This window comes from Pollachius pollachius (assembly GCF_949987615.1).
Source record: "Pollachius pollachius genome assembly, chromosome: 17".
Classification (NCBI taxonomy): Eukaryota; Metazoa; Chordata; class Actinopteri; order Gadiformes; family Gadidae; genus Pollachius; species Pollachius pollachius.
In genome coordinates this window covers 15,041,628-15,054,127 of record NC_136950.1, presented here as the reverse complement: position 1 = coordinate 15,054,127, position 12,500 = coordinate 15,041,628, and the positions used below count along the sequence as shown (strand labels likewise).

Sequence of the window (12,500 nt, the reverse complement as noted above, 5' to 3'; positions counted from 1 at the left end):
TAATTAGCAAGCCATAAAAGAACAGGGAAAAAATAAGAATAAGTCCTTATATTTTATGTTTATTTTATTTTATAATTAATCTTACGAGCCATATTTTTTTATATATTTTTTTTCCTGAAAATAGTTGCCCGTCTCATGCTTCTAAACAATAAAGACAACGTTTTGTTATCCTGGCAAAATATATTGGAAAGAAGATTGTATGGCCTAGTTTTCATCTCTTAGTAGGCGATAAGTCAACAGGCATACCTATGATATATGGAGGCAATTGAAGTGATAATGTCCCTTTTTAAAGTCACCAGCAATAAGCTTTATTCAAAGCATATAACAAAGTTCAACAGTCTTCGCGCAAGCGGCAAACGGACAGGGAATCGGAAAACCCAGACCAAAACTATAGGACCTAAGTTCGAGCTAAATTATTTTCTTTCACGCAGTCTATTCATTCAAACTAGTGGTTTCTCTAGAGCAGTTTAGGTAGGCTGTCGTTTATTATAGCTGGTGTAGCTCTAACGTAGAGATAGCTACACGCTGTGGGCCGTCGATGCTCTGAAAGTAACGCAGGAACAGAGCACACGAAATGACAACACGTCCCAAACACAGCGAGGTGAAAGGTGAACGGAGCCCTCCCCCACAACTGTCCTCGCACACTTCGGCCCAGGATCGCATGTAAAATCCCATTCTGTGCTGTGCGGGGGGATGGGGTTCATGGATTCATTGTTTGGCATGGGTTAGCAAGTTTATTTTGTCATTAAAACCTTTACTCTAGGCGTGAATGTGCTCCCGTGGTCGTCTCCGTAAAACACAACGCATATAGCGAATTAGTTAAGGTAGTTGGGCCTCGGGGAGAGATGGATAGGATCAGGGAAACTACACGGGGTTACTTAAGAAGTGATTTTAATAAACCGATGACCACATTTAGTACTGCTTAAAAGCCTTGCAACTATTTGGAGTAGCCTAACTAAAGGTTACCTAAATACAATCACGATTGCCATTTAATGAATTGAGTACTATTGTCAGTTGGTGGTTTGAACACAATTTATAACTGTAGGCTGTTTCTCCCCACGTTGCTGTAGTTTGTATTGTAGTCGGCCCATTAGCGTATGCATCTAGTTGAGCTGCAGAATTAATCTATGTCTTGCGACTATACTTCCCAGGGCACTTAGGAGAGATTTTGACAATTATTATAAAATATATAGATGCCCCTTATGGCTGCAGCTGTGGAGCAACTGAGCTTGAAATCAATGAAGCCTAACTATAAGCCTAAATGTAAAAAAAAAAACGGAATGTGGGTCCATCAAGACATGAACTATGCAGGCCCATGTATGTGGAAGATAGACCGCCTTACCTCTCTTTTACTCCCTTCCTATCCGTCCATCCTTTCGATCAAGCCGCTCTGAGCAACACGCCTGCTCATATGACATATCACGCTTGAAGGGACGAATGTCTGCGTCGGGGGAGACAATGCCATTTAGTCGGTATAGGCATTTATTCTACATGGTTGAAAATATTTTAACAAGGCTCTGTCGTGGGATCCCCCAGTCTCTGCGATTTGTTTACCCCCCTTCCCTCCCCCTCCCCCTAAAGCATGATGGACCGCAAAAGGGTTAGTGCGGTAATGTATGAGTTGGGTGCTACCGTGCGTTGAAATCCAGCAGTCTGTAATATTCAATATTCTTCATTAGAAATGTGCCCCTCAATGTGTGTGTTTGTGTTGTGTGTGTGTGTGTGTGTGTGTGTGTGTGTGTGTGTGTGTGTGTGTGTGTGTGTGTGTGTGCACATAATGAAAACATTTGTTAGAAATAAATACACTTTAATCAATTATTAATTTTCCAAAAAAGCACCAATCAGTTTAACATATAAACGATGTTCCTTCAAGCTGAACATCGTATTGTCCAATTATTTGCATAATTGCATATGCGATATGCAATTTGGTACCCTTCTTACAACTTTGTGACCGGAGCAATTGATAGAATTAATCGATAAACTAATGGCAATCAGTTTCTTGGTTTGGCAAATAAAAAACAATATGTGACCTTAAGATTTATTGACGCGTTTGTTTGTCTGTGTCTCTCTTTGGCTGTCCCTGCACTATTCAACCGGTCTCGATTGCGACGTGACTCCCCAGGGATCCAGACCACAAAGTTTCCAGCTACCCCTCTTCTCGACCGTCTTCGCCCCAGGCTATACCTACATTATAGACGTTAACATGGCTCGACAAGTAGACCGCAGCACCCAATAGATGTGGAAAATACGACTCTGCACGTTTAAAGGGTGGTGGTGGTGGTGTGTGTGTGTGTGTGTGTGTGTGTGTGTGTGTGTGTGTGTGTGTGTGTGTGTGTGTGTGTGTGTTTGTGTGCGTGTGTGTTTGTGTGCGAGTGCGTGTGCGCGCGCGCGCGCGTGTGTGTTTTTGTAAAATCATTAAGGAGATCTAGATTTGTCTGCTTAGTTGACAACATTCTAATACCGTTTACCGATATCTCCCTATGAATCCGGATTGGAATAGGATTGTTTTGGTCCATAATTCTACACCCTCTCTCCCTCGCTGTGCAGACAGGGCAGGCAGCGCTCCATCCCGGACCAAGGCCCCAATGAGCATCGGTTATGTAAACAAACTTGTGCGTAATAGCTTCGTGGTTGTAATAGAATAATGGAAATAAACCCAAAACCCCAGTGGGTCGAGTGTTGGCTAACTATTCCTGGTCGCAATGCAATTCACACTGTCTGGGCATTTGAAAATATGTATTACACATTATAATGGCCCTATTCATATTATAACCATTAGTGTAAACATTGCGATTGAAGATCGCTCAATTACATCATTCCGTGTTAAACACAGGCAGTCTAAAGTAAGGCTTAACTAAATAATTTGATGTTGTCTCGAACATAAACACATCGACCACAACCCCCTGGGTAGAGCGCTCACAAAGTTTGTGCAGCTTATTCTGCTCGTACATGCACATGCAGAGACTCTACACATGCGCCATAGTGACTTTTATTTCTATAGGGAAATGTATTTATTTATGTATTTATTTATTAATTCATTTAGTTTAACAATTAAAGTATTAAATAATTGTGGTTAAGAAAGTCCAACTCCCATGGGTTTTATAATGTTACCTGAAATAAGTCAATTATCATTTATCAAATTAACCTATATGGGACAAATTGAGGTCACGTGCTTCAATGAGCATATCCATTTAAATCATAGCTTTCACCTTTTTTTTATCACGTAGGCCTACTTTTCATCAGGAATCCAATGCTAAGAGCTACCGATGTATTTTTGACTACTTAAACAATTATGTCCTAGTTTGGCACCACTATTAATTTAATCTAAACGTTATTATCCATAGAGCTATTATTACGTTCCTATTTTAAAACAGCTATGCGCAGAATATGTGATTGCTGTGGCCCCCATATTTGGAATGGGGTTCAACGTGTATTTCCCTTCGCGCATGCATGATGCGCTCCCATGTAATATTGTTGCTGTGGGACGTGCCCGTGAGCGCCTGTTCTCGTACGTGTGTTTGTACGTATGCGCGCGCCTAAATTAGTGTATGTGCGCGTGCGTGTATGAGAGAGCGTGCGCGTGCGAGGTGACTATTTACATTGCACGGTGAGGTGTTAGCACTGTTTGTTTTGGAAGAAAAAACAATAACAGCACGACCTATTAGGCTGTAATTTCGTAATAAATGAAATTGTGTAGCCCCCCCAATCTAATGTTTATAGGAAAATGACAAGCTATATTAAAATAGAAGATACAGCAGTCGTGATGCATTTAGCATTTCCACCATGAACCTAAAAACTCTTGACTCTCCGTCCTCCAAACCATGCGCATATAACTCTCGAGTATCAGCGTGATTAAAACCTTTATAGTATCCTTTAATCATTCAATGTAAATAAATCAGCATAAGGACTTGAATTCAACATGCCCGAATTACAGGAATAGCAGTCCTGACTGTGCACTTTTACAGCCCTTGAAAGCAGGAGCCCTAGCCTGTTTGATCAGTCGTCAAGTTGCCTCTGTCTGACCATATAGTGAAAACCGGTGGGCCATATCTGCGAGGGTTTTTCCTAAGGACGACCCTCTAAAGCCGATGCGGTCGTGTTTAGCGCTGCTGCATGGCGATGCATGTGCACTATATCGAATTGGGATATTAAAACTTTCCACTCAAGGTAACGTGTAGCCTATAGACCTCGGTCTCATTTTGTTCGAGGTATTTCACACACACACACACACACACACACACACACACACACACACACACACACACACACACACACACACACACACACACACGCTGCGCAAATGATATAGTGGCCGAAATCTCCACATAGTTTAAAAAAATACATTGTAAGTGGGTTTGTGTATCACATCCCCTTTCCAAGAATTTGGTCAGGCCTTTACATTCAATCAAACGCCGGAAATATAATCATAAAATATGCTGTGAGCATTGAAAAATGCGAACACACGCAAAGACAAAGCTACGTTCCCATATGGATGCATATTTATAACAGTTGTACCTCACCATACAGTCAACCTATGGGCCACATCGTGATCTCCTCACTAATCTTCTTGGGTGTGATGCGCTGTGCTTTTGCATGGTTACCTATCGCTTTTAGGGGCCACTAAAGGCCCTGGGAGATGCCTTCGCTCGGGCGATGATAGCAGTTAGGTCCTCGTGCGATTAAAATATGAATTTATCATAACCACATTATAACAACAGCTACCAAGGGTACGATTGCAGACTATGGTAAACGTATATAGGGAGCGAAAGAGGCGTACAAAGGGGAGGAATATCTATTTTATTGCATCACCTGTCAACAGCGTCCAATGGGCGTCGACTAGCGAGGCATTAATTGATGAAGGTGTCTCCAGCCCAGCGCACCTCCCTCTGTCATTTTATTTCTGGCTTAACCAGCAGCAAGTATGGCAGCTGCATTTTAGCTCGTATTCTTTCTCTCTCTCCTTCACTATATCTCTCTCTCTCACTGTGACTTTGTCTCTTTCCCTCCCTCGTTCACTCTCTCCCTCCCTCTCCCGTGCAGCTTACTCTCTCTCTCTCTCTCTCTCTCTCTCTCTCTCTCTCTCTCTCTCTCTCTCCTACACACACGCAGACAAGCCTCTCCCTCTCTCTCTCCTCGCTATTTTATCCCTATCGCTGTGGCTGTGGTGTACACCTACCCCTCGTCCTGCTATCGACCACAGGGGAGTGTAGCCGGCAGGTAGGAGGGAGCAGGCAGCAGGCATCAATAGGAGGCTTGGTGGACACATCCGTCGCATTCCTCCACCATGCCGGACAGGGGCCAGGCTGAAGGAGTGGATGCCATCGGCAACATCAGCGCCATTTAACTACAGATGTCAAAGTTTGCAATTTCCTGACGAGGCAGCGGCATTGCCGGCGTGTGGGCATTGTCAGAGGCACTGATTGAACAGCATGGCTTGAGATCCAATAAAAGAAGAGAAAAAAATGTACTATTTTCAAATGGTGATTTTTTCCCCGTCTAGCAACAGGACAATAAACCCGACTATGGACTATGTGGATGTAAACTCTCGTGGATGAATACAACATGGGGGACCTGGAGTGTGGCTTTGAGGAAATGCAGGGAGTGAAATTGGGATACCTGGTCATCAAAGGAAAACAAATGTTTGCATTGTCCCAGGTCTTCACCGACCTCCTGGAGAACATCCCGCGGACCACGGTGCACAAGCGGATGGACCACCTGAACGTCAAGAAGCACCAGTGTGGACTGGAGGAATTGCGAAAGCTGAAAGCAATAAATTCAATCGCCTTCCACGCCGCCAAATGCACGCTCATATCACGCGAGGATGTGGAGGCTCTTTATTTCTCCTGCAAGACGGAGCGGGTGTTGAAATCCAACAAAAGAAAGGTAAAGGATCATTCTCTGGAGGACGCCAACACCGGGATCCTTCGCACGGAAAACCCGGCCGGCTTGTGGCAAGACAAACTTTGGTTTAGTTTGCACGGTATCCCCCAGACTTTGTCCATTCAAAATAAACCGGACAGCACAGAGACGACTCCTTCGCTTCCCGACTCCAAACTACCTCAATTTTACAGTCGATCCCCGGGTCGGAATACCCATGCGGCGAGCAAGTCGAGTTACAAACCCTACACAAACTATGAAACGGCGCAGATAACTGGAAACTGTTTGGCCTTTAACAAGAGAAAAACGTTTTTCCGGGGGGGCGCGGTGGTGCAGAGCCGTGCGCCGGTCGTGTTTCAGTCCGCCATGGCTGCTCAGTCCAAGCTGTCCGCCGGCAGCAGCGACCTACTTCACAAAAGGAAGAGGCGGCGCGAGGGGGGCGGCGGCAAGGACGGCGCGAGGCACTCGTGCACTCGAACCCGGCACATACACCACTCCCCGGTGCTGCTGGTGCAGCCCAAGTGCTGTGGCAAGCAGAAACCCGGCGGAACGCGCACTTTGAACGCGTTCCACATCGGCCACGATTTCTATTTGGACTCCAGGGGGGCGCACGGCCAGCAGCACCAGCCGCTCTTCCACGAGGGCTACAGTAGCGACACCGAGTCCAGCACGTACTCTGAGAGGGCGAACGTTGACTCGGACTTTGGCTCGAGTATCTCCACCACCAGCAACTCTGGGAGTTCTGATGAGGAGGAGGAGGAGGAGGAGGAAGAGGATGACAGCCAGTCGGAGAGTTCGGACGGCAGCTCAGAGGAGGAGAGCAGCTCACAGTCCGACTCCAGCTCGGTGTCTAGCCAGGTCTCAGTGCAGAGCATCCGATTCAGACGGGCCCGCGTCGCTTCTGTTACCAAAACGTTCAGCACCAAGGCACCGCTGGTCCTACAGCCCACCTTCCACTACATCCAGCAGCAAAAACAACAACAAACACCACCACCACCACCACCACCACCACACAGGACCCTGTGTCATGGCTTTGGAGCGGACTACATCGGGCACGACACTCGACCGAGCAGTGAGTTTGCCTTTAAAGAGACGAGGAGGTGTTCAGGACCCTTACATCCAGCTAAGTTCAACGTGACCGCTGTGCGAGACAACTTTCTCACGGTATCCAAGAGTGGAAAGGGGCCAGAGGCGCACGGACCAAAGAGAGCCGACCTGGTGTGCATCGCCTTCAACACAACGCCGAGCTTGGCGTGTTATCAGCAGTTTCCTCCTCCACGCCGGACGCCCGGGTTCTCCAACACATGCCCGGCCACAGTAACCCACTCACACTGTGAATTCGAGAAGGACAGCAAGCTCCTGCACTCTAAAGACGCTGAACTTTTGAACCTGAGGAATGAATTGGAAAACACTAACAATCTGAAGCAGCCTTCTCCCTTCAAAACGATTAAGACGGAGATCGAGGAGCCCCCGTTCTCGACAGGCCTCCACTTGGACCAAGAGCAAGCAGCCAAGGGGCCCCCCTCCTTCAACTTTCAAAACGTCAAAGTTAAAGTAGAGGAAAGCTACGACGAATACGAATATCCGAGTCAGGCCTCTGAGTTTCAGTGCAAGGGGGATGTGGCAGACGATAACAATGCTCATCCTCCCGTGGGTGACGTTAAACATGCGGAATACCTAAACAACACAACTAAAGGCTGCAGCGAGAGCACTGATTCGGCTCCAAAGTCCCCCTATCGTACTGAGGAATGCGGGGCCCCCTTGCGAGATACTCCCTGCTCAGAGGAAGGGGAGTATGAGCACGGCCAAAGGGTCAGGAAAATCTGCAGAACTCCACTGCTGGGAAAAAAACACAAAATCCCAAGGACGCAAACGAGGCAGAATTTGTCTAAACATTTCAAAGCGTCCCCCCCTCGTCCCACGGACAAAGAAGACAACTCAGACGGACCTACAGAGGATTCATCCGGAATAAGTAAAATCAAACGCCAGATAGCGAAGCCACCGAAAAAGCCTTTTAGTTTTATGGCAAATTTCCCATCGACACCATCGCTCGTTGTGGGCAGAGATGGCGACTTGTGTCCCGCGTACTCCATGCAGTCCCTGAGGGACCCCCAGCCACCTCCTCTTTCGCACCCGGTATGGAGATGGCAGCCAGGCGGCCTGCCTCTCCCTCCCCCACCGGCGCAGAGAACCAGGAAATGCTGAAGTGTTTTTTTTTGCCCTCACAACAAAAAACACAAGAGCAATCTCCACGAGAATCCTGCCTTATACGACCTCAATGTCTTACAGAAGTGATTACAAAACGTTTGTTCTTTTTTTCGTTTTATTGAAAACATAATAATCACACGGTTTACCATTTTTTTTCTCTCAACGGGATGTACGTTTTTGTGGATTTGTATTCAGGAATAAGACGCGCCAGGTGAAATGTGTGGAGCCACGATGTTCATACAAAACTGCGAGACACATGGAGTTCATGGATTAATGCAACTACAAAAAAAAAAAAAAACGATCACTCCCAAGCCACATGTCTGCTCCTCGTGGGATCTCAAATGCGATTTTTTTTTTCGCCTTCAAGCTCGACATTTTAGATTGTATGTGACCAGGGTTTCCGTGGTGTGTGCGCTTTCTGTGGGACATGGGGCTAGGCCTGCTCGTTTTCTCTTAATAAGCCTACAACATTGTTTTTTGTGTGTGCGCTACATAGGGCGGGTGTGTTGCGACTGAGATAAGGTTTGATAGTGATAAACAACAGGGTTCTCCTTTGCTGTGCCACTTGGTAGGCCTATAACTGCAACTCTTCAAAGCTTTAAAAAAAAGGAATAACATCGTTCCCAAAACGCTACGGAATTATTCACTACAAGTGAATGGTAAAAACAGACATGTCAACACAGAGCTATGCATCGTCCACATGCACAGTAAAGCACTCGTTATTCTTGGATCCTGGTGTTGATGTGGGGTTTCGCTTGCTTGTGATATGGTTTTCACTCTGGTTTTATTTCCCTAGCTTGTTTCCTGCTTTTCAAGTATGTGACCATGCACAAACACGATCAGTGTGTAAGAACAGGGCTCGACACACACACGGCACAGGCCTTCTGTACAGACAATCAAAAGAGTAGGGCTTAGGCCTTTATATCACGCAGTTACGTCTCACGTTAGGCTGGATTTAAGTGCTTATGTCTCTGCAAATCCATTCGCCCTACAGATTCCTCGGGCATATCACATTGATTTGCCACGTGAATAAGTCTTTGCAATTACAACCAGAGCATTGTTTAAAAAGGGAACTAATTAAAACAGGGGGGAATGATAATGTAATAACATATAAGGCAGGACATGGTGTGCTCCATGCAGGAACCTCAGTGGGGGGAAAACATCAAAACAACGACCAACCCCCCATCCCCTCTTGCCTGCTTACTTTAAAACAATGCCACAAAGCACAAGAGATAGGCTCAAATGCGTTGCACTTTGACACCGTTGGGGGTAGGGGGTGGGGGGGGTCTTGTTTCAGCTTCAGGGTTTTAGGCTTGCCTGTAAAGTGGTGTCTGAAAGGTGCTAAAAAGCTAAAACATTTAAGACGACGCTCTGCCTCTGGTTTATTTAGATATTGACACCAAATAGATCTTTGTCGTTTTGATGCTGGCTCGAATTGTGACGATGTTCACGTGTAGCCTTTGTGGGAGCAATACACACACATTGCTGGTGGAGCCTACACGCTTAGTTTTTCATTTAGGAATAGGCTGAATTTGCAGTCCATGATACTGTAGTTGATCATTGGGGACGCCAGCGTATCTAGTAGTTCTACATGGTTCAACATTTGGCAAGTGACCGTCGATTATTTAATTGCAGTAGCCCTCAACCCGAGAAAACTCGGCTGTTATAAAAAAATAAAAAATAATAAACCATCGCCTGCTTAGATGGTTTTCCGGTTGATCAACGTCCCTGTTACAATCCTAATAAGTGAATGTATCCCAGACCTATTTCATTGTGAAGCACTGTTTAGACAGCATCACACAATTACAGTTGTATTCTACCAAAAAATAATAGGCCTAGGTTTGCTGAATGGCTGTGGTTTCATCAGGTCTAGATGTTTGTAAATGCGGGCAAAGACTTGCTCTGGTCGGCTGATTTCTCTGTGTGCCGTAAAGAAGAGAGTTTATGGCGTGCCAGGTCACAAAAAACCAACAGCCTATGGGGGGGATGTCAACATCCACACAGGCGCACACATGGATCGGTGGTAGGCGTGTGTGAGATTGTATAAACCCATTAAACCAACCATATTTGTAAAAAAAAAAACAAAAAACAAAAAAAACTATAAAATTTAAACTCGAAAAAAAAACTCTTCCGACCTGCCTAAACCATTGTGAATACATGTTGTACATGTTTAGTCATGTGGTAAAAAAGTACCATTATGTAGCCACAAAGCTGTAGCGCATTCAGCTATGGCCTAGTTCAACGCCCCATGTAGAGAAGATACAAACTTGAACTTTTATTCTCGCCCTGAAATAAAAAGGTATTTTCTAACATGAACTTTCCTAACGTGTGCGTTTGGGCAACTTGTGTGACATTTGAGTTGCGGTGCTTTTATAAAAGCTTTCAGGCTGATCTGCGTGTAAAAACGAAACATGGGGTAAAAAGGACAAAGAGGGATGTGTCGTGTACCATAAACCTGGTTGGTTGTTTTTTTTGCAGTGAGGCTCCCGAATGCGTTTCTGCCTATTGGGTTGATTTCAACCACCAGAGACGCGTTATCACGTTCTGAGCAGTACATTCGTTGTGATGCCTAATTAAAATAGGGATATGTCTGTTAAAACACTCAAGACTTACGGGTGACCTAAAGCAGTGTAAACAACCTCTTCGCTTTACTTACCCACCCATCCCCAAACACACACACACACACACACACACACACACACACACACACACACACACACACACACACACACACACACACGCACACACACACACACACACACACACACACACACACACACACACACACACACACACAAACACCAACCCTCATTTACTCGCTTTTTTGAAACATTACTTGAGGTCAGGTTTTTGACTACGGAATTTGAAGTCACTGGTTGTTTATATGAAAACTGAATATTTATTTTTGTGAATTTACTGTTTTTTTCTTTTTTGTACATTGACTTTATTGTGAACTTGATGGGGCAAATGCACTCGAAATCGAAACTTGAATGGTGGATTTCTGAAGCACTTTCTTTCTCTTTTTGTTATAATTAAACGCAACTTAGAGTAAACCCCAAATGCGGTGTCTTTCTTTAGAGATGGGGCTGGGACTGGGGGCAAAACACGATACGTTCTGCCTTACATCTAGCCTGATTTGGTTTAATATGGAGGCTGGGACCACATTTTCCCACAGAGTTTTTATTATGTTTAGCAATAGTAATAGGCTAATTTAAAGAACGATGTTTTTATTTTCATGTTTTTTATTTAGTCCTAGTCAGTCTTATATTCTACCATTAGCCTATCATAGTTCGCCTATAGTAATGTGTTACCAAATGGTTATCAAAATATCCTATTTTCCCAAAATAGGCTACTTTAAAATCTATAGATTTAAGTTATATACAAAAAACACGTGTCCGCAGCGTGTAAGCCTTAACGAATTAGGGTGTGTTAAAACAAAAGAAAAAACACAAATATGGACCAGGGCAGCCTTAAATTAAAATAGTCTGAATTAAATGTCCCTCAAATATTTCTCCTAGAACCTTATCGCTGATCGTTGTTTTCCAAATTTACATTTTGACAACGTGTGGGCGTGTGTGTGTTTGTGTGTGTTTGTGCGTGCGTGTGTGTGTGTGTGTGTGTGTGTGTGTGTGTGTGTGTGCGTGCGTGCGTGTGTGTGCGTGTGTGTGTGTGTGTGTGTGTGTGTGGGGGGGGGGGGGGGGGAGGGGGGGGTCCAAGGACAATTGTCAAACAATTCACCATTCAACCACGGTGAATTAGTGAACTATTAATAGTAAGGTGAATTAACCTCTTGCATTTGGTTGAAAATGATTGTCTCACATTCAGCATACACTATATCAGCCGGTTTTCTTGCGCACGTTGACCCGGGCATGTCCAACATTGCAGCATAGCACACAATCCGCCATGTTTGACGTCGTGTTTGCCCGATTAATGGGATTTCATGGTAAAGCCGCGAGGTTGATAAGCAGGCCTTGGGTGAGAGGGTCGTCCCAGCCAGCCTGTATGTAGCACCCAACCCGCTCTGCTGTTGCTGGGGCCATCCAGGGAGCAGAGAAAAAAAAAGCCTTTATATTGCTGATGGCCATGCAGGGTTAAATTCCAATGCGGATTGGGAACCACCAGAGTGTAACTTTTGTGGAAGAACAACAGATCCGTTGAAAGGAATGGGACTAGTTTTACCATATTTAACATTTAATTAAAACACCCTTCTCAAAAGGGTTCGTTTTAAACTAATTTATAGCACAATATTTGCTGCTGCGTGCTTGGCTGGGAGGCGAAGTGAGTGTGGACAGAGATGGGCCGCGGTATGGGTCACTTTGTATTGATCTACGAGACAAACACACGGATGGCTCATATAAACTTTTTTTCTTGTGTTTTATCTGTCGTCTAAAATTTACCTGGCGTTCAGTCTTCCA

The 12,500-nt window shown here is 45.0% G+C and overlaps 1 protein-coding gene across 1 annotated transcript; it reads left to right on the top strand.

Moving 5' to 3' along the window:
• Positions 1 to 5,562: 5,562 nt before the first annotated feature.
• skida1 (SKI/DACH domain containing 1) lies at positions 5,563 to 8,082 on the top strand (the record flags this gene model as incomplete). The annotated part of the gene is made up of 1 exon (XM_079754894.1): positions 5,563 to 8,082. The coding sequence occupies one exon, from the start codon at positions 5,563 to 5,565 to the stop codon at positions 8,080 to 8,082; it is 2,520 nt and encodes an 839-aa protein (XP_079611020.1).
• Positions 8,083 to 12,500: the final 4,418 nt, after the last annotated feature.